This window comes from Sturnus vulgaris, chromosome 19, assembly GCF_052056855.1.
Source record: "Sturnus vulgaris isolate bStuVul1 chromosome 19, bStuVul1.hap1, whole genome shotgun sequence".
In the NCBI taxonomy this organism is placed as follows: domain Eukaryota; kingdom Metazoa; phylum Chordata; class Aves; order Passeriformes; family Sturnidae; genus Sturnus; species Sturnus vulgaris.
In genome coordinates, this window is record NC_142261.1 from 6,854,823 (window position 1) to 6,872,655 (window position 17,833).

Below are 17,833 nucleotides of genomic sequence, written 5' to 3' on the forward strand. Positions count from 1 at the left end.
GCTTATGCAAGTCTTAGCTCCTACTTTTGTGGAGCATCAATCTAATATGGGAAGCCTCTCTTAGAGACTATGGAAGTGTATATTGGATGGTCAACCTCCAAGAGAAATATAACCCACATAAGTAATTCACATAATTCTCACTTCCTACTACTGATAATTTGTGCTGTTGGCAAACATACAACTTTTTGACCACACAAATGTTGTGTGAGAAAAATCTTAACAAGCTAAAGGAAAAACGTGTCACAGCATTTAAAACTCTGTGTTATTTTCATTACAAAAACATTTTCATGTAAAAAAGAACCTTTGCATTGATGATCACCCATGATTCATCCAACCAACTCATCTTCTGTTTTAAGGACATTCAGCCTTATTTACTTCAATAAAATGTAGCTACTTTTGATTGGGCAAATCATGTCTTTTTCAAGTGCAAAGCTGCTCAAAATAGTGACAACAGATACAAGCTCTCACCAGTAAACCAGCAACCAACATGCATTTTACATAACACAGTGACAGTTCCATGTGAATCTGCTATTTCTTCCTTCTCCACAAATAGCCTCCAGCCTCCAAGGAGGAAGGAAGTCCATAAATGATGGCACTAACCACCATTCTCTGCTTTTCTCTTTTCTAAAGGTGCACGAGGCTGCTTTTGCACATCATATTTACAACTACCTTCTCCCAAAACCACTCTCAGAGCCTGTTTTCCAGATTCTTTCATAAATTTGCAGAGCACAGAGCCCAGTCTGTGCCTTAGGCAATTGTTTTTGAAAAGGGAAAGAAAAAAAACAAAACCAGAAGTGCTTAGGTCACAAGCCCTGTCTAGGAGCATGGGTTTACAAGCATTAATTGGAAAAGAAAGGGAATGCTTTGGGTTTGGTGTGGCTTTTTTATTGGAAATGATTAGTCGTCTTGGTCTGTTATCTATTTAAACACAAAAGGACTTGGCAGTAGAACAAACGAAGCTTATGAAGTCCATATAAAGCCACAAAGATCAAAATACTCCAGATTTTTTTTCTCTTGGTCCCTCCCCTTGGCTCATATTGAAATGGAAAGAAAAAAAAATGCAACGCCAAATGTTAAAAGCTCCTAAATAGAAACAAAAAGCCAGACCTGCTCTGTGAGGCACGACCTTTGTTTTCCAGCAGGTGCTGCTCATATTCTGGGGTATTTCAGGGTGGATGCAGGATGGCCACAGAAAAGGACCAAAACAGTAACGTGGGTGGAAACTGTGTTCTGTATTCAATTTGGAATCCAATATTTGACTTGTAAAAGTGTAGTCTAAATCAAAGCTTATGTTAATTATAGTGGAATAAACTACAGGCTGCTCATTTAAGGCACCTGGGCTGGACTATGGCTGGAAGTCTCAAGTGGAAAAGAAACCACATTCATTGCCACACACTCTGTCTAATGCCTTAAGAGTCCCACATATAAAAATCAAAACATATTAATAGAACTTTACTGATCTTTACTCCAGGATGTAAAATGTTGGGGTTCAGTCTGGATTAGTTAATTAATGGTAAAAATCCAGGGGAAACATGCAAAACTTTATGCCAGTTTAACAGGCTACAGGTCCTAACATTTAGATCCATTTACTAATTCACATCAGAATTATAGATGTGCTTGTTTTCACTTGGATTTTACTGAAAACTTGCTTTCCACTTGGTTTCCAGTGAATATGCTCCTCTTTCCTCAGGGAGAGGATGCCTCTTACACTTGGAAGAAGAATAGAGGGATTTTCTGTTACTTCTCTTGTATTCCTTCCCATCATCCCAGCATATTGGTGCAGTCTTGCCTTTGTTCCACACTAATCTCCTCAGCTCACTTTTAAACAAGGTACTTGCACAGCAGGAAACAGTAAACACCACCTAACTTTTGCACTAAAATACGTGCCCAGTTTGGGAGGCAGAATGTGCACCAGCACTGCTGCTCTCGCAGGGTGGCACTCCTGGATGTGGGAGGATCACAGATTGGCTCAAGCCTCCTTAAATTAGCAGTGATTGAAGGTTGAGATTTTGTTTTGAGGAATATGTGAACTGATCCAGTTGCCTTTTTTCAGACACTGAGAAGGCGCTTGGAGGCGTTCACAGCCCCTCCTCTACTACCAGGGGACTTTGTTAACACCCCAGATCAGGGGGTGCTGTGGGATTCATCACCAGAGTGCTGAATGGGGAAGTGCATCCCCCCCAAATCCCTCGCCCCCGCCCTCAGGATAAGCTCCCCTTCCTGCCTTCATTTCACTCGGATCTGTCGAACTGTCATCATTTGAGGAGGAACATCTTGCACATTCTGTGTACATCCAGGGAGCCTCAGATGCAAGGTGCCTCTTGAGCCACCAACTGGTTACAATAAAAACCCCAAGAGCTGCCCTGCACACCCAAACCTGGGCAGAGGGGGAAATGCAACGTCTGAATTCCAGAAAGGCTGAAAGGTCGTGGCAGTGGGGGAATTGTTAATTTATTATGGCTTGTGAGACCAAAGAGATTCAAGACTTGCTCTGAGATCAGGGAAAAAAACCCACAAGGGACAGGAAGTGCAAGACAGATCTGAGTGAAGGGGAGGGGGAAGGATTTCTGATTAGTTTATAATCCCCAACTGAATGAATGAGAAAATGGTTTTGTTCATTTGAATCACCCATTATGAACCCTGAGTTTTGCCAATTAGACACAGATGTTCCCTTCTGCAGCAAGCTATAGACTTGTGGGCTTTTGACAGATGCATGCAAAAAAAATTGGCACATTTTTAATCTTTGCAAATGATAGATTGTTGTCTTTTTAAAAACAACACTTGATATATGCCCACACCAATTATGTGAATTATGAGCAGGGAGAACCAGATTACCAGTCCTGTTTGTCTGCTTTTCAGCACTTTCCTCTCTGGCCAGAAGTTCCAAATGTTTCCAGCAGTTGTGTTGAACTGAATCTCCAGTCCACTGTGGTCAGACAAATCCTACCTGCTTTCTGTATTGGGGGAACTGGGGAACTGCATTCAGTATGTTTAGAAGTAACTCCAATCTCAGATACTGCTGCTTGGCCATAGACACAATGGTTGGCTATTTCAGAACATGCCAAGATGTTGCATTTCCCCCTTTCACACTACACAGCCCACTCAAAAGTTTAATCTTGTGCCATTACTAAAAAAATGCCCCATTGTCATTACCAACCTCCTCCTGTGCTGGTGTTTGGACTGAGAAGTTAATATTGACATCAGCTTTGATTTAAGATACACATGTGTAAGGGGCTATAATGCCTCTGCACCAGGAAACACAGGGCTAAGGAGGACAAGGAGGACCTCGTGCTTATCCCTCAAAGGTGACTGAGGGACTGGTACTCTGGTGGAGCTGAGAATGCTCTGCTGCCCTCTGAGGAGCACGTCTGCAGCAAACCCATGTGTGATGAAGTTGTAGGGAGTTTTTCTTACACACAAAGCTGTGCTGGGTTGGAACAGATGTGGCCAGAAGCGACTGCAGGACATTGCTCAGCAATCTCATGCAGACACCAGCAGCTGCTTCCTGAGGAGCACCAGCTCCCAAAGAAAGAGAAGCCCTTGCTGTATTATATAGGGGTGCAGCACAAAGCCAGTGTGTCACTGCTTCAAACTGAATTCTGTACATCAAAGAGCTCTTGAGAAGCAGGAGGCACTGATGAAAAGCAGAATCTCCATGCATAAAAAGGAGAAAATTATTGTTTTGGCCAGATGGGATTTTACCATAAGGCCCACCCAAGAATATGCACTGGTAAGAGTAGTTATCATCATCTGAGTAATATAACTCTTAACTCTGCTCTCACACACCACCTACAAATGTAGGCCTGGAGCCACTGCATTCTTCCTGTAGGAACATTGTCAGTGAATCAACACATTCCAAGGGAATCCCACTCTCTACAAGATTATTTTAATTTAATAATATAATTATCACCCTTTAGTCACAATTACTCCCAAAGAAGGAACCAGGCTAGAGCTGGACCAGAGGCATGCTCAGAAGCAGGATTGCTCAGAAGTAATCTCCTCAATTTGCCAGGACAGGACAAGTCCTTGCAGCAGCTCACAGCAACCCCATGCTCAAAACCTGCAAAGGTCTTGCAATAAGCCATGAATGGCAAGTTGTGGCAGCCTCTAGCTGGCCCACAGCCTCTTCAGTGATGGGTACCAGCCTCTACCTGAACCACGGGGAGCAGGCATGGCTCAGTTTCTCAAGCTCCTCTGTCCTGCCTCCAGGAGAGAAGTGCTGCTGGCCTGAGGTGATGCTGGGAGCCCAGAGGGAAGGTGGGAGGATGCTGTGACATGTAGCTGGTAAGAGAAGGTGACATGGCCATGTGGCTCAGCCTGTCAAGATACAAGCCCTGCTGAAGAGAAGTGGAAACAAAGCAAAGGCCTTGGGTAGGGAAATCCTCAGCCCGTTTGTGTTCCTAGATTTTGCTTCTCTTTCTTCATTCATGTTAATGCTGGTTACGAGCTGCAACATCCTAGAGGACACTGTCTCACTTGCAATCCCAAAGACTGTTTATTTTTAAAGTGTATTTATTTCAAAGTAGGGGAAGGAGGACATCCTGTCTTGATGTTTGATATTCCTCTGCGAGCACAATCTCAGATTCTCCGGCTTGGGACCTATCCAATGTAGCTTGTTTTCTTTTGTAAAATACCCAAGAAATAGCAAGGTCCTGTGGTGTGTACCCAGAGTCAGAGTGAAAGCTCAGCAGAGGAAACTGGAGACACACAGCTGAGCCACTGAAGTTCCACGACATCCTCAAGGGCCAAGGCACACACCTCACAGAGACACCCAGCTGCAGGCTTGCAAGGAAATGATGTGCAAAGTTCATAACCCACTTTGCCCTCATTAATGCTTTATGCACATCTCAACTTCTGTGCATTTCTCACATGTATTTCGAGTTTCTGGCAGATTTAAAAATGTCACTTCCACTTCTTTTTAGAAACAAGCGTAGGAATAATCCACTATATTTCAAACTGACTGAACATTTAAGAAGTGCTGCATTTATTAGTACTTTCAAGCACAGATGTGCATTAACCCCTTATCCAAGTAAAAGGGCTTTTCGGTCTTTGCTTGAAGACTATACATGAAAAAAACTAATACTGCAGTAATTAGTGAAGGTGAGGATAGACACTTTTCATGCATACCTTAGACCCTTTAAAAATCATTCTGAAGTAAGAATACTTGGTTATGATCCTATGATTTGAATCAGAGGGTTATTTCATGTTTTGTCCCTTCCTGTAAAATAGCCTCAGTACTTAAACACTTCTAAGAGTAGAAAAGAAAGAACTCCTCTACAGGTTGATTTTTTTGCTTAATTTAAAAATCAAAATCCACTGCAGCTGCCTAGTGCCAGAATAGGACAGTGTATGGGCATTTCACAATAGCCTTATCTTGTCAGCCTACAGCTGATTCAACAGAAGCCACAGGGGTAAGGAAATAGTTTCTGCACAGAGATGGATCCAGTCATATAGCCCAAAATTGTTCAGCCTGGATGATTAAATTTAGCCATCTGAGCTCAACATAGCATCAGTAGGATGAAAATCCAGCAAGCTTTATTTGAGATCACTCACCCCTCCAAAATTAAAACCATCTTATATGCACACATGCACACACACGTGTGTTTCTTTCACAGAGCTGGAAACACTTCAAGGCTCCTTCACCAGCTCCTTCACATTTATTCTGCCCAAGGGACCTCTTTAGAACTCTGGCTACACCAACATCTTTGCTCAAAACAAAGGTATGGCATCCCAGCTACTTCCCCCTTCTCCCCTCCAAACGTAGGAAGTTCATTCCAAGTCAAAGATGACCTGGACTCCTGAGGACATTTGAACAGAGCCAGCCACCTGGGATGAAATACAAAGCAGCCCAAACATTCAGCCAGAGCAGCAGGAAAGTGCTAAACTTGGGGTTTTTAAATGAAAATGAGAAGGAAAAAGGGAACGTTGTCATCCCACAATCCCAGCTTACAAGGGAAAACCAAAATAAAGACAAGTCTATACTTGCTGACATGGCTGGAACTTGCTGCAAAGCTACCAGAAATATGATTCTTGTGGTTCCCAGTAAAAACCCCAAGTTCTCCTCTCACAGTATTTCCAAGCTAGGGAAGTCTGAGCTTTTTGGATGCTCGTCAAATACAGGATCTGAGGAAAGACTATCCCAAGAGTAAGATAGAAAACTCCAGCCTGTTGGTTTAAGCACTGACCACATTTCCTTCACTAGCTGACTGATCTAGAGATCAAAGCTGGTAGGACTTTTTCCAAGCAGAGGACAAAGGTAATCAGAGACTTTGGAAAATTAGTGCTCTATTTAATTCTGCATTTTGAGCTCATCTTTGCATGCAAGTTTTATTTTCTTCCATTTGAATGAACTAGATACAGCTGCAGCACATCTAACCTATTTTTACCACCTGGTAGTACAAGAATTCCTAGAAATGCCTTGGAATAGCCACTTCCCTCTCTGCCAAATTGCCTTTGCTGTTTGAAGGATGAGGCAACAGCAAAAGGACACTCTCTCATCCCACATTAGGGCAACTCTTCAAGTGTCTCTGGATGATTGAAAGTAGCAGAGTGAGCAGAAGCAGATCAGACATGGGATTGACAGAGCACAACAAAAATTGCTGACACTTTGCTTAGTTATTAGCTTCCCCTGTCTTCTTTGTTTAGTCTTTATTTGTAATTATTTTTCAGCTTGATCTCCAAGAGTTCCCATCAATTATAAGAGTACCCTGCTTGCTGAGGGGTCTCCCTTGCCCTCCCAATATCCTTGTCCCAACACAAACTCACCTTCTGCACACATTTATGTTCTCCTTGCTCCCTGAGCCGATTCACACAAACAAGCTCTGAACAGGGTTCAGTGTGAGACTCAAGCTGGGCTGAGCAGACATTGGCTTTTAATACATTTATGGCACCAGAGCAGTTGCACTCATGTTTTTAAACGAGGACTTAATACTTCTTGAAGTGAGTGCAACCTGCTGTATTTAAGCAAAACCAAACCCACATTTTTTAACAGATGCTCAGTTATGTCAGTGGTGGGCAGCAGCAGTTCCACCACATGAAAGTGATTATGGACGTGACATTTCCACTCTGCAAATCCCATTTTCAGGAAACTGACTTGTCTTGTATTTCTTCTTGGCACACATCAGACAGCTTCATGGGGCCCTGTTTTTACATTTCTCTCCAAGTTTTCTATTGTTTTTAGTAATTTGCAGGACATTTGAAGAAAGCATATATATAGGTAGGAAGGGAAGGAGGCTGTGAAAGCCTCTTACTGCAGGAGACAAGGAAAACAAAAATACTGCTAGAAGAGTAGGGAAGGGAAGCAGGAATGCAGTTCAGCAATTAGAGCAAAGAATGTGAAGTCTGAATGAGACTTGAGGACTTGGAGGCCCAAATATGCCTCAGACTGCAGACATGCTATTCTCTCTTATTCTTCCCATATGTGACTCTGCTGCATCTCAAGCATCACAAGAAGATTGCTGGGGACTGCTTTATTTCACTGTAACAGGCAACCTTCTCCTCAGTTCCTATGACAAAAAGAATAATCAGGGAGGGTGGGAATGTTTGCATACCCTTGGATGGAGGAAAATAAGCTCTGCTGGGATGGAAAGAGGCTGGCAGGGCTCAGGGTACCCTCACCTGCTCTAGGTCTCCAGGGCCAGCTCCCAGAGCCTGCCTGTGGATGCAGCATTCCCTGCAGCAGCTTTCCAAACCGTTAGGCAGGCACGGCCACAACAAATCCCTGGGAATCAAAGCAGCTGCAGAAGAAGTGGCAGGAGAAGGTCAGTGATCTCATTAGAGCCAGGAGGCCAGGGCCCCCAGCCCTGCGAGGTCCCAGCTCCACAGCTGCACTGTGTTTTGATACCTGGCTCTGGCAGATTGCATAACTGCACCATGAGGTCACCATCCCTCCTCCTTGGTCCTCGCTCAGAACAGGAGGTGGGGAAAAGGAAAATCACAAAAAAACAAACACGGGCACTCTGATAACCACCAGGCACAGCGATGCACTCCAGCCTCTGTGGAGAACAACAGCCCTCCTCATTTAACTCCAGAAATGCTTGTTCCCAAACAACAAAAAAATGCTTGTTCCCAGGGACACAAGCAGGGGCTGTTTTCTGAACAATCACCCATGGAACAGCCCAGCTTTCCATAGCATGATCAGCACTATATGCAGCCTGAGCATACATTGACATTTCATGCTTGCCTTCAGAGCACATGGAGGAGAGGCAGCAGAATGCTCTGCTGCTTTTGGGAGGTTCTGGTGAGAAGGAAAACCAGTTCATCCTCATTAGGCCAGAGGTGCTAACCTACACTGTAGTTACGAGCAGTGGGCAGATTTTTCTGCAGCAGCCACGGACTTTTTTGAGTACCTGATGCAAGATTCCTATATAAGATGAGGAACACCCAGCTCTGGGTGCAAGGCTTTACTGGTTCATTTGGCTCATTTCCCTCTGCAGGCAGAAGGCAGAGTTGTTTCCTACAGAGGGAAATTCAGAACAGCAGTTAGAGATGGTCTTAACAGCCCTCTGGAAGAATATGTCCCCCTCTCAGCAAAGGTGGGACTGCAGGAGCTCATTGCTAATTCCCCTGCAAAAGGGCTCAGAGGTAAAGTCTCAGAACACTGAATTCTAGTTCTTTTCCACCCCACCACAAATAGGCAGAAGCTTTAGTTCTCTCCTTTCTTACAAGTTACAGCCATGATCTGTATTTTTAGAGCTAGAAATGCTTATGATGAATAGTTTTTCTCTGGGCTTGGCAGCTCCTGGGTACATTTTCTACCTGTCAGATTCCCAGATTGAAGTTATCATTGCAGGAGTAATCCTAGCATTCACTAATTACTCAGTAGTTGTTGCATGTCAATGTGCAGACAGGCTTATGAAGTGGATAAAATGTTGGTTGAGTGTGAAATACAGATATAATTGCTCTGGAGGAGACCTAGGCCAAGGTACAGAACATTTTTTCTTTGATTTAACTTACATCCAAGTGCTTTTACTAGAAACTAAGTGCCAGGTCTTATTATGAACTCTTCTCTATCTTGACTGCAGCCCCCTATTGCAATATTAATTTCCTTCTTCTCATTTCAGTCTGAAAGGGACAAAAGCCAGATTGTTTTTCTATCAAATGATTTGAAATATCTATTTAAAATATGCAAATCCAGTGCTTGGAAAGACCCACTTGACTAGGCAGTGTTCCCTTGGGCACTATAACCATTACACCCATAAAGCAGAACTATTTTAAGCAGAAACCTTTCATAACTGTCTTATAAATTTATTGTGCTATGCTCATGCAACAAATGTGATCCATGTCCCGATGAGAGCAGTCTGAACATTGGCTTTCCCCTTTCATCACAACATCAGCTTTCATGCCCAAGGAAGCATACAACATATCTAACATAACATCCACCAGGGAGTGCTGGAGTTCCCAGCCTCTTCTTGTGGACCTTTCAGACTAATCCTTGCAGGGGGGAGAAAACAAAGCTAACTCTTGTGACTGGACACTCAGCAGACAAATAGAAATTCTCCAACAAAGATGCAAGACGCCGTATCAAACAAGATCCTTCATCTATACAAAGCTGCTGCTATCCATGTTCTAGTTTGTTGGGTTCCTTTTTCAGAAAATACCCTCATTCAAACATACAAAAAAATGTAAAGCCTTAGAAAGAGAAACAAAGGCATCATTTAGAGTGTCTCCTCAGGCAAATAATCCTGAATATGATGGGACCATGGTAAATAAAAGTAAGGCAGTGTAATGAAGAGTTCAAGATGCCATGGCCATTTGCTTCAGGGCTTTAATAGGTCACATAGGTCTATTCTCTACTGGAGCAAGTTCTCATTAACAAAGTGTACACAACACACCATAGAAAAATTAACAGTAAACGATAGGGTTGGTGGGAACTGACAGGGGTGATGGGGCAATTTCCAGAAGATCAATCTGGTTTTCATTTTCTATAAATTGAGCACTTTAAAGCAGCTCAAATTAAAAAGTATAAAACATGGTCAGATCGTTTTCTACTGCTTAGTAACCAGATGGAATATAGAACAAAACAAAAGCTATAGTCCTGTAGTAAACGTTTACTTGTGGAGTTCAATATAAAAATTGAACACCATTGAAGAAGTTATGTATATCCATAGGAATCTGTAAAACGAATGTTCCCAAATTAACTTCATATATATCACCTCCCAAATACATGGCAGAGATTTAAATAATGAAATCCATATGCACCCTAGGCGCCCAAAACTGCTTTGTTTCGTTTTGAAAGGACAAGAAACAGGAGAAAGGAGAATTGAAAGGCAATCTCATGCAAAATTTGCTGGCCGCTTCCTAGGAAATAAACTTGGATTTTTTAAAGCAAACAAAACACACATATAGGTGTAAACTGGCCTTGCAAAAGGAGAGCTGCTTGTGCTTGGACTTCCAGCTACATGACCCTATTGTTTCATTCAGGCACTTCAGACGTTTCACAAGCTGGCAGCCTATTGTAGAAACATATGGAGAAGGAAACATTCCATATGTGAATGCAAAATCTGCAAATATTCTGTGCCACCATTACCCTGCTCCAGAGCTGTTATCCCAACTTTTTGGGAACCAGGTTGTTGTGTCACTAAATGCCACTAGCAGGTGGGAGGGCTTATGCCAAAAACATGGGTAGTGATCTTTAAAATGCAAGCAAAGAAAAATCCTCTCTCTTTCACACAATCTCTTTAGCTGGGCTCCCACATGAGCCATTGCTGCAGCTGGAGCTGGAGCATCCAGGGGTCTGCTATGGTCCAAGTGCTCATCCTTAGTTTTGGGTGGTGTATAAACAGCAGCATTTCTCTCCACCTTGTTCTCCCAGGATTAGTCTCCTCTTGTGCACTCTGGAAAGGGAAATTTCTAAGACTGTCTTTGCCAGGATTTCAGAGAGCAGGATGCTTGTAAATTTTACTTTATTGCTTACACATAAGGAGAGACCATGAAGGCACAGCAGGGAGGGTTGGGAGAAAGCTGAAAAAAGTATCACAGATACTGCAGACAGAGGAAAAACTAAGCCTAGGTTTGTTGTTACAGGGTCCCAACCAGTGAGCAATTCGTTTTCCTAAATAAATCTGCTTTGCAGACATCCTTTCTTCTTCCCCATTCAAGTTTCAACCAGGAAACCTGGAATAAGTTACTGTTGATTTTAGAGGCAAATCAAAGTGTTCAGCCTGCTAAGCTCGCATTTAAAGTTAGTCTTGATGAGCAACTCCTTGGGGCCCTTGTATTCAAATTGTGAGGTCTCAGATTTACCTGAAGTGCCCACCCATGCAGATCTGGAGCACAGGAGGAAGTCAAGGGCATGGGTAGCCTGGGCTTTGAGCCTCAGTGCTACCAGTAAAGGCTCCACGTTTCCAGTCAAAAAATCCCTTTAATAAAAACTCAGTCTCTCAAAACAGTGGAATATTTACTGACCAAGACCAGGAGAGAGCTGGATTTAAGTAGAATAAATGGATTAGATCTCCCACTTCTAATCCCAAATTAAGTACAGTACAGAGCAGGCACACTGTCCTTGGAAAGGCTGAGCAACCAACTTCCTGGGATTTGGATCAGGCTGGACTTTCAGAGGCATGTCATCCCAGAGCTCCTGTACCCAGGAAGGTGTCATTATTGGCCTCCTTGGCACCTGACCCTAGCTAAGTCCTGCTACATCTTAACAGAATAAAGAAATACAAGTACTACAAAACCAGATCAGTAGGAGATCGATGAACCTCTGAAATCCCTTCCTAAGAGCTGACAGTAGTTCTGAATGGAGGCTTGTGGCAGCCCATTTTATTTAGCTCATTTGGTGTTGAAACCTGGCTGCTAATATAAAGAAATAAGAGGAGTAAAACACAGGATGAAAATGAGATAGTGTAGCAGGTTATGGCTTGCATGTGAAAAATTCACTTTTGTTTTACCAGTCTGAACACCACCCACCCCTGCTTTCTATTGAAGCATAATGGCACTGCCTGTACTCCCCCAGGACCAAGGATTTCACATAGTTTAGTAGTTTCTGTAATTAGATATTTGTGAAACTCTGAAATCCTCTGATGAAAGGTACTGCAAAAGTATTACCAACTCTTCTACCATGAAAGGACTCCACCCAAACCCAAATACAGATGTTGTCCTCAATGCACATCATTACTAATCCAAGCCAGCAGTACTTATGGCCTGATTTAAATCCTCCTGAAGTCTCAGATGACTTCTGTGAGCTCCAGTAGGGTTCCAAGAACTCCAGAAAGGAAATACAGGCAAATTAGCCTTTGCTCCTCTGAAAATTGGAACCTCCTTTCCATTGGCAATGATGTGAGTAAGGATATTCAAAATGAACCATGGGGCCATGTGCTGCTGAGAGCTTGTAAGAGGAATGATAATGTTCTTACACTGAGTTTGAAGACCAAGGCTGACAGTCAGGCTTCTCCCTACTGCTGTAAAATTGTTACACATATTAATGCAAGTCCCTACAGTGCCCTGTCCCTACTCCACCCTTCTCCTGCCATGAATCTGTACAGGAAGATGACTTTTCTATTTAGCACTTCCCATACTCAAGCAAGCATCTAAACACCAGGCTGAATATTTATCATTTATAGATCTGGGATACCAGTGCATACTAAGAACAGTGTGCAATGGGAAGAACTGCTTTACCAGACCTGGTCTAGCTACACTACTGCTGGGCTGCCACTCTCTGGTACAAAATATGCCAGGAGTTCTTTTCTTTTTTTTTTTTTTTTTTTAAGAAGAACAGGAGGCAGGAAGAAAGAGACCTGAATATTTTACCACCATTCCTGGTCTGTCACACAAAGAAGCAGAGGAGAGAATAGTAATTATTGGTTACCACAGAAAAGTTTGTTTGCTGGGTCTTTGCAAACCAGTGCAACAGGATTGTTTACTCCAACCTCTTAGATAGTAAAGAAAAAAAATTATTTCAGCGTTTTCACCCCAAGGATGGTTGGTATCTCTACCAGCACTACAGTCTTTTGGCTCCTTCTGCACAAAGATTACCCACATCATTCCAGAAATCTTCTGCCACTGGCTTGTTTGTCTTACCTTGGCTGCTGCTTCCATTGCTTGCCTTGGTGAACGAGAGAATTATGGTTCAGCTCTACAAAAAGAGAATCTCCTGTGCTGTGCAGGACTTGAGGCCAGCCTTGTCCATCTTCTCAGCTTTCAGCTTCTTCAGTGCTTCCGTAATTAGAATTATCAGGACTAAAACACTGTGGACATTATTGCTGCTTAGTGTGAAGCTAACAAGGGAGTGCCAGATTTATAACACTCTGGCCAGACAGAATTAAAGAAGAGTTACAAATCATTGCCCAGTTCCAGGGATATGTACTCCAGGATCTTATTTTGCCAGAGACTCCACGTGAACTTTAGCCTCTAGAAGAAATCCGCCTGCAATTTTCTAATTTAAATACCAGTCAGACCAGTGGCGGGATGTAAACTAACATGCATGAAAAATAAGGGTTCAATGACCCAAATCAATTATGTTTTAAGGGCACTGCTCTGGACTCAGTAGGAAATATTTTAAACAGGAAAAAGAACTAAATAGGATCATTCATTGAACTGACTTGGAAATGAGGCAGAAATTTGGTCAATAAGAAGTTCAATGCAAGCCAGATTTATGAATCAAATTTAGCGTATTCAAAAACCCCAACAAAACAACAAAAAACCCCCAAGCCAAAACCAGAAACAAACGAACCAAAACAACAAAAAAACCCAAATCCAGATAATTTTTAGACTCAAATAGTGTTTCAGGCTTCTGAGTTCTAAAGTGAACAGTGTGATAAAACAAAGCAAATCACACACCTTCCTTGAGCCCAGGCAGTTCAACAAAGTTTACTTCCAGACATAAAAAATAATAAATTTAAAAAATAGTTTTTAAAAAGTGGTTTATAGAAACCCTGAAACTGCATCTTTATTAAAATAGGACAACCTGCAGATCTTCTGTATAAAGCAAAAATAATAATTAAAGAAAAAACAGCTTCTGAAGCTCAGAACCAGTTACAGTGACTGGATTTTTAAAGCACATACACAGAAGCTAGGGAGAAACAGCTCTACTGCTTCAGAATGTATGAATATAGCTGCTCTCCAAATTGGCCAAACTCTCTGCATGGTAAACATCTGATCTGCCAAGATACATTGTAAACACAATAGGATGCAGTTATGGCAATTAATCAAGATACAAAGAAAACAGGAAAGACCTATCATTTCTCTGCTCCTCAAGCACAAAGTACTTTCACAAACAGTGAAAAGATTAATAGATATTATGCTCACTGCCAACAAAACTTTCAGGTTCTTTGAAGGTGCCTTATTTGTCTTGACTGGCTTCATCTCTTGAGACAGAAATACAGCCTGGTGTGCATACCTAGTGCTTTACAGTGATGAATAAAGCAAAAGCTACCTGGACCTAAAAATCCCATTAAAGTGTTACTAAAATAACTCCCACACCTGGCAGCTGCTGGAATTGGAACCAGATGTGCAATACATCTGGTAAAGAATGGGACTGCTGCTAACAAACACTGATCTATTTGAGGCATATACTCTTCCAGTCCAGCAATGGTCCACAAAGACTTAGTAAAAGTTACATGTTTTGCCTCTACTTTTCTCAAGGCAGATGCTGACCACTGACAGACCTATTGTGTGTCAATTTAAAACATTTGAGACCTTTCCTATCCTCCCACCCCAATCAGAAGTGCATATTTTGCTGCTCCAGTTGCATAATTTACTAATTCAGCTGCATGCTTGGTTGATCTGGTAGGAGACTAGTACAGCAGTTGAGATTCTGGATACATTGCCAACTGTGCAGCGTGCTTTGTTGATCAGGGCTGTAGAATTTAATAGCTGAAATTTCATACACTTTACTAATCAGGCCACATTCTTTGCTAATTGAAGTGCATATTTTAGTAGTTGATTTTTTTTTTAATCTTTCACTGATCTTGGGAAGGATCCTGCTCCCTCTGAAACCAGCAGGAATTTTGCCATAGTTCTTGCTGGGTAAAGGACTAAGACTTTCACTAGAGGGTCTAGGATTGCTAAGATTTCTTCTCTTAAACAGAACAAGAAAGGCTTGATTTTTTTCTTTAAGCCAGCAAGTGAACAGAAGAATACCAGATGAAGGATGGCACTGGCATAGAGAACTCCTCCACAGGGATTTGATGAAACTGATAATATTTAATGGACATACAAAGACATAATTTTGACTGTGTTACTCTTTCATCAGGCTTACATTCTTCCTTCAGGATAAACAAGCTGCTTATCTGCACATCTTGTTCCATTTGATACAGACACGCAGGAGGAAACATCATGCACCTTATCTTCAAATTTTCTTTCATTTGATCTAACTCCTACTTTTAAATTGCTGTAGTACTCGGTGAAGGATTCCAGAGAGAGTTCTACTTTGCCACAAAACATGTTGCAAACATCCATGCTACCTCACAGCATCACAAATTTTCTCAGCCCTTACTGGCAGAGACCACCTTCCTGGATCAAAAGAACAATTCAGTTCTCTGTACCTCATGCAGACTTTGCCCTTGCCAAGGGAGTTTCTGTTACGTTTTTACATTGTTAACTCTAAGCCAAAAGACAAATAATTTCTCATAAATCGTTGAATACCTTTTTTCAACTGATAAATTAAACTACATTTGAACCACTAACTTAGAGTGGGATGTATATTTCTTTACTAGCATAGCAACACTATCAGTGTAGCCAAAAAAGATAAAAATAGTGACGCCTACGCAGCACAGTGCAGTCCTTGATGAGTGAAGAGCAAGTGCAATTTACTCCAAGAAATAATAAAAACAGGGAGCAAGAGATGTACACACACGTCTGGTTGGACACAGAGCTCCCTGTCACATTTAGGAAGATAAGCAACAGAAAATGCTTTTCATTCTGCAAAAGAAATTGTCCAGTATATTAAGAGCCTATAAACAACGTGATCAAAAGAATAATTGACACAGCAAGAAGTCAAGTTGGGGAAAGCAGGCAGGAGACTTCTGCTTCTTCATTAAGGAGGCAGTTTTCTTTTCTGTAGTGCTGTTGGTCAATACTTAAGTTACTGCCTGGTGTGAAATCAAACACTCCTGATTTCAGAGTTAGGGAACAGTAAAAGTTGACTAGGAAACATTAGAGAAAAATTAGCAAAAATTAGAGTTTGCTGATGCATTCAGAGTTCCATGATTGCCTTTCACCCCCAAATGTACAGCACACAGCCAGTACTCCCTCCTCATGACTGTACAGGCAAAGGCAGAAGAGAAACAGCACAGGAAGGATGCAATAATTCAGAGAAGCAAGCAAGTTATGTAGTTTAATAAGAGAGGTATGCAACTGGATGAGGGTAAGCTTGCATTCTGCAATGCAATCCTGACTTGAAAGAGAAACAAAATACAAAGCTCCACAACCATACAATTCAACAGATCTTGGTAAAGTTAGTATTTCAGGGCCAGAAATGCGGCTTAATTAAGTTCTCACTGTAGCTATCTTCACTAGGATACCAAAGTGAGATAAAACATCTTCATTTCAACCACAGTCATTGCTGTGTGTTCGTGTGCTGTGGCAGGGAATTACTATATCACGCAGAATTATAATGCTGTTTGCCACCAGAAAAAACAACCCTACACCTTTTTCTCGTTATATATATATACATATGTAACGAGACATAACTGTATGGAATAATATTTTCTTATACTTTAGTAGCTCATGTTTTATAGAATTAAGAATCTCTACTAGAAATGTCAAACCTTGGTTCTATCAGGGTCCGTAGGAAAAGTCCCACTCCCTTCAGTGGGACCTGGACTGTTCATCCTTCCCGCAGCTCAGAGCAACTGCTCCGCTCCTGGTTTTGGGGTGCTCTGTGTTTCCTCCTCTGTCTTTCCACTGCAGGTGCCCCCGTGCTCAGCCTCTCTCAGCTCCCCGTGCCCACTCGCTCTCAGCTATGCCCATATCTGTACCTATGCCCTGGGAGCTGTACCTGTCACTTGCAGAGTTTACCTGCTGTCCCTGCTAGAGCCGAGGTGCCCAAGAGCGAGGAGAGCGAGCGTGGGGACTGTAAAACAGCACGAGGCATTTGGTTCGGACTCCCCAAGCCAGGCTGTGCCCGCGGCAGGGATGCCTTTGGGCAAGTGTTCTCCTTTCTGCTGGGAATCCGTAGTCACTGGGCTTTCACCGCCTTTCGGGTCCGGCTGTACCGAAGCGGAGGGTTTGATCCGGAGCCCCGGAGCATCACGTCTCGCCGTGCCTCGTTCGCACTCCGAGGCGAGTCCCCGGCCAGCCCTACACCCCAAACACCGAGAGGCAGGGGCCGAAGGGACCCGCAGCCGGCCCCGCTGCGGCCGCCCCGCTGCATCCCTCCTCCCGGTGTCCGCGGCGCATCCCTCGTCCCGGGAGCACCAGCGCACCCCTCACCCTGCTGCCGGCAGCTCTGCTGCACCCCTCGCCCCGGGACTCCCGGTCCCTCCCCTCCTCTCGGCGGGGCTCCCCGGGCACCCGCTCCCCGTCGGGCTCGGCGCTGCCCTGCCCGGTGCGGGCGGGGGCCGGTGCCGCCGCTGCCGGGGTTACCTTGGCTCCCGCCCCGCCGAGGCAGAGCGCCGCGGCCGCCGCCAGGACGAGCCCCGCGCCGGGGCCGCTGCGGAGCATGGCGCGCCGAGCAGAGCCGAGCCGAGCCGAGCCGAGCCGAGCCGAGCCGAGCCGAGCCGAGCCGAGCCGAGCCGAGCCGAGCCGAGCCGAGCCGCGCACAGCCAGCGGAGCTGCCGCGCCGAGCCGTGCCCCGAGCGGCGCCGCTGACAGCGACCCCCCGAGCCCGGCTCCCCGCCCCTCGCCCCCTCCCCCGGCCGCTCCCGGCCCCTGCCCTCCCCCGGGGGGTCAC

General features: G+C 43.7%; 1 protein-coding gene and 1 long non-coding RNA gene across 4 annotated transcripts in view; both read right to left on the reverse strand.

Moving 5' to 3' along the window:
• Positions 1-17,626, reverse strand: part of LOC106864827 (uncharacterized) — a 30,122-nt gene extending 12,496 nt beyond the window's left edge. Inside the window, exon 1 of one of the 3 annotated variants that reach the window (XM_088176293.1) lies at positions 17,527-17,626. In XM_088176293.1, coding sequence (XP_088032419.1) covers positions 17,527-17,604 — 78 coding nt within the window. In that variant the 5' untranslated portion in view covers positions 17,605-17,626. Of the gene's footprint in view, positions 1-13,020; positions 13,130-16,959; positions 17,100-17,526 lie in introns of those variants that run through there. The other 2 variants (XM_088176296.1, XM_088176295.1) reach the window with 2 other exon arrangements.
• Positions 5,505-7,740, reverse strand: LOC148221640 (uncharacterized). Its single transcript, XR_015807714.1, has 2 exons — positions 7,618-7,740; positions 5,505-7,505 (listed from the first exon to the last, which is right to left on the reverse strand). It is a non-coding gene; the product is annotated as an uncharacterized LOC148221640 (long non-coding RNA).
• Positions 17,627-17,833: the final 207 nt, after the last annotated feature.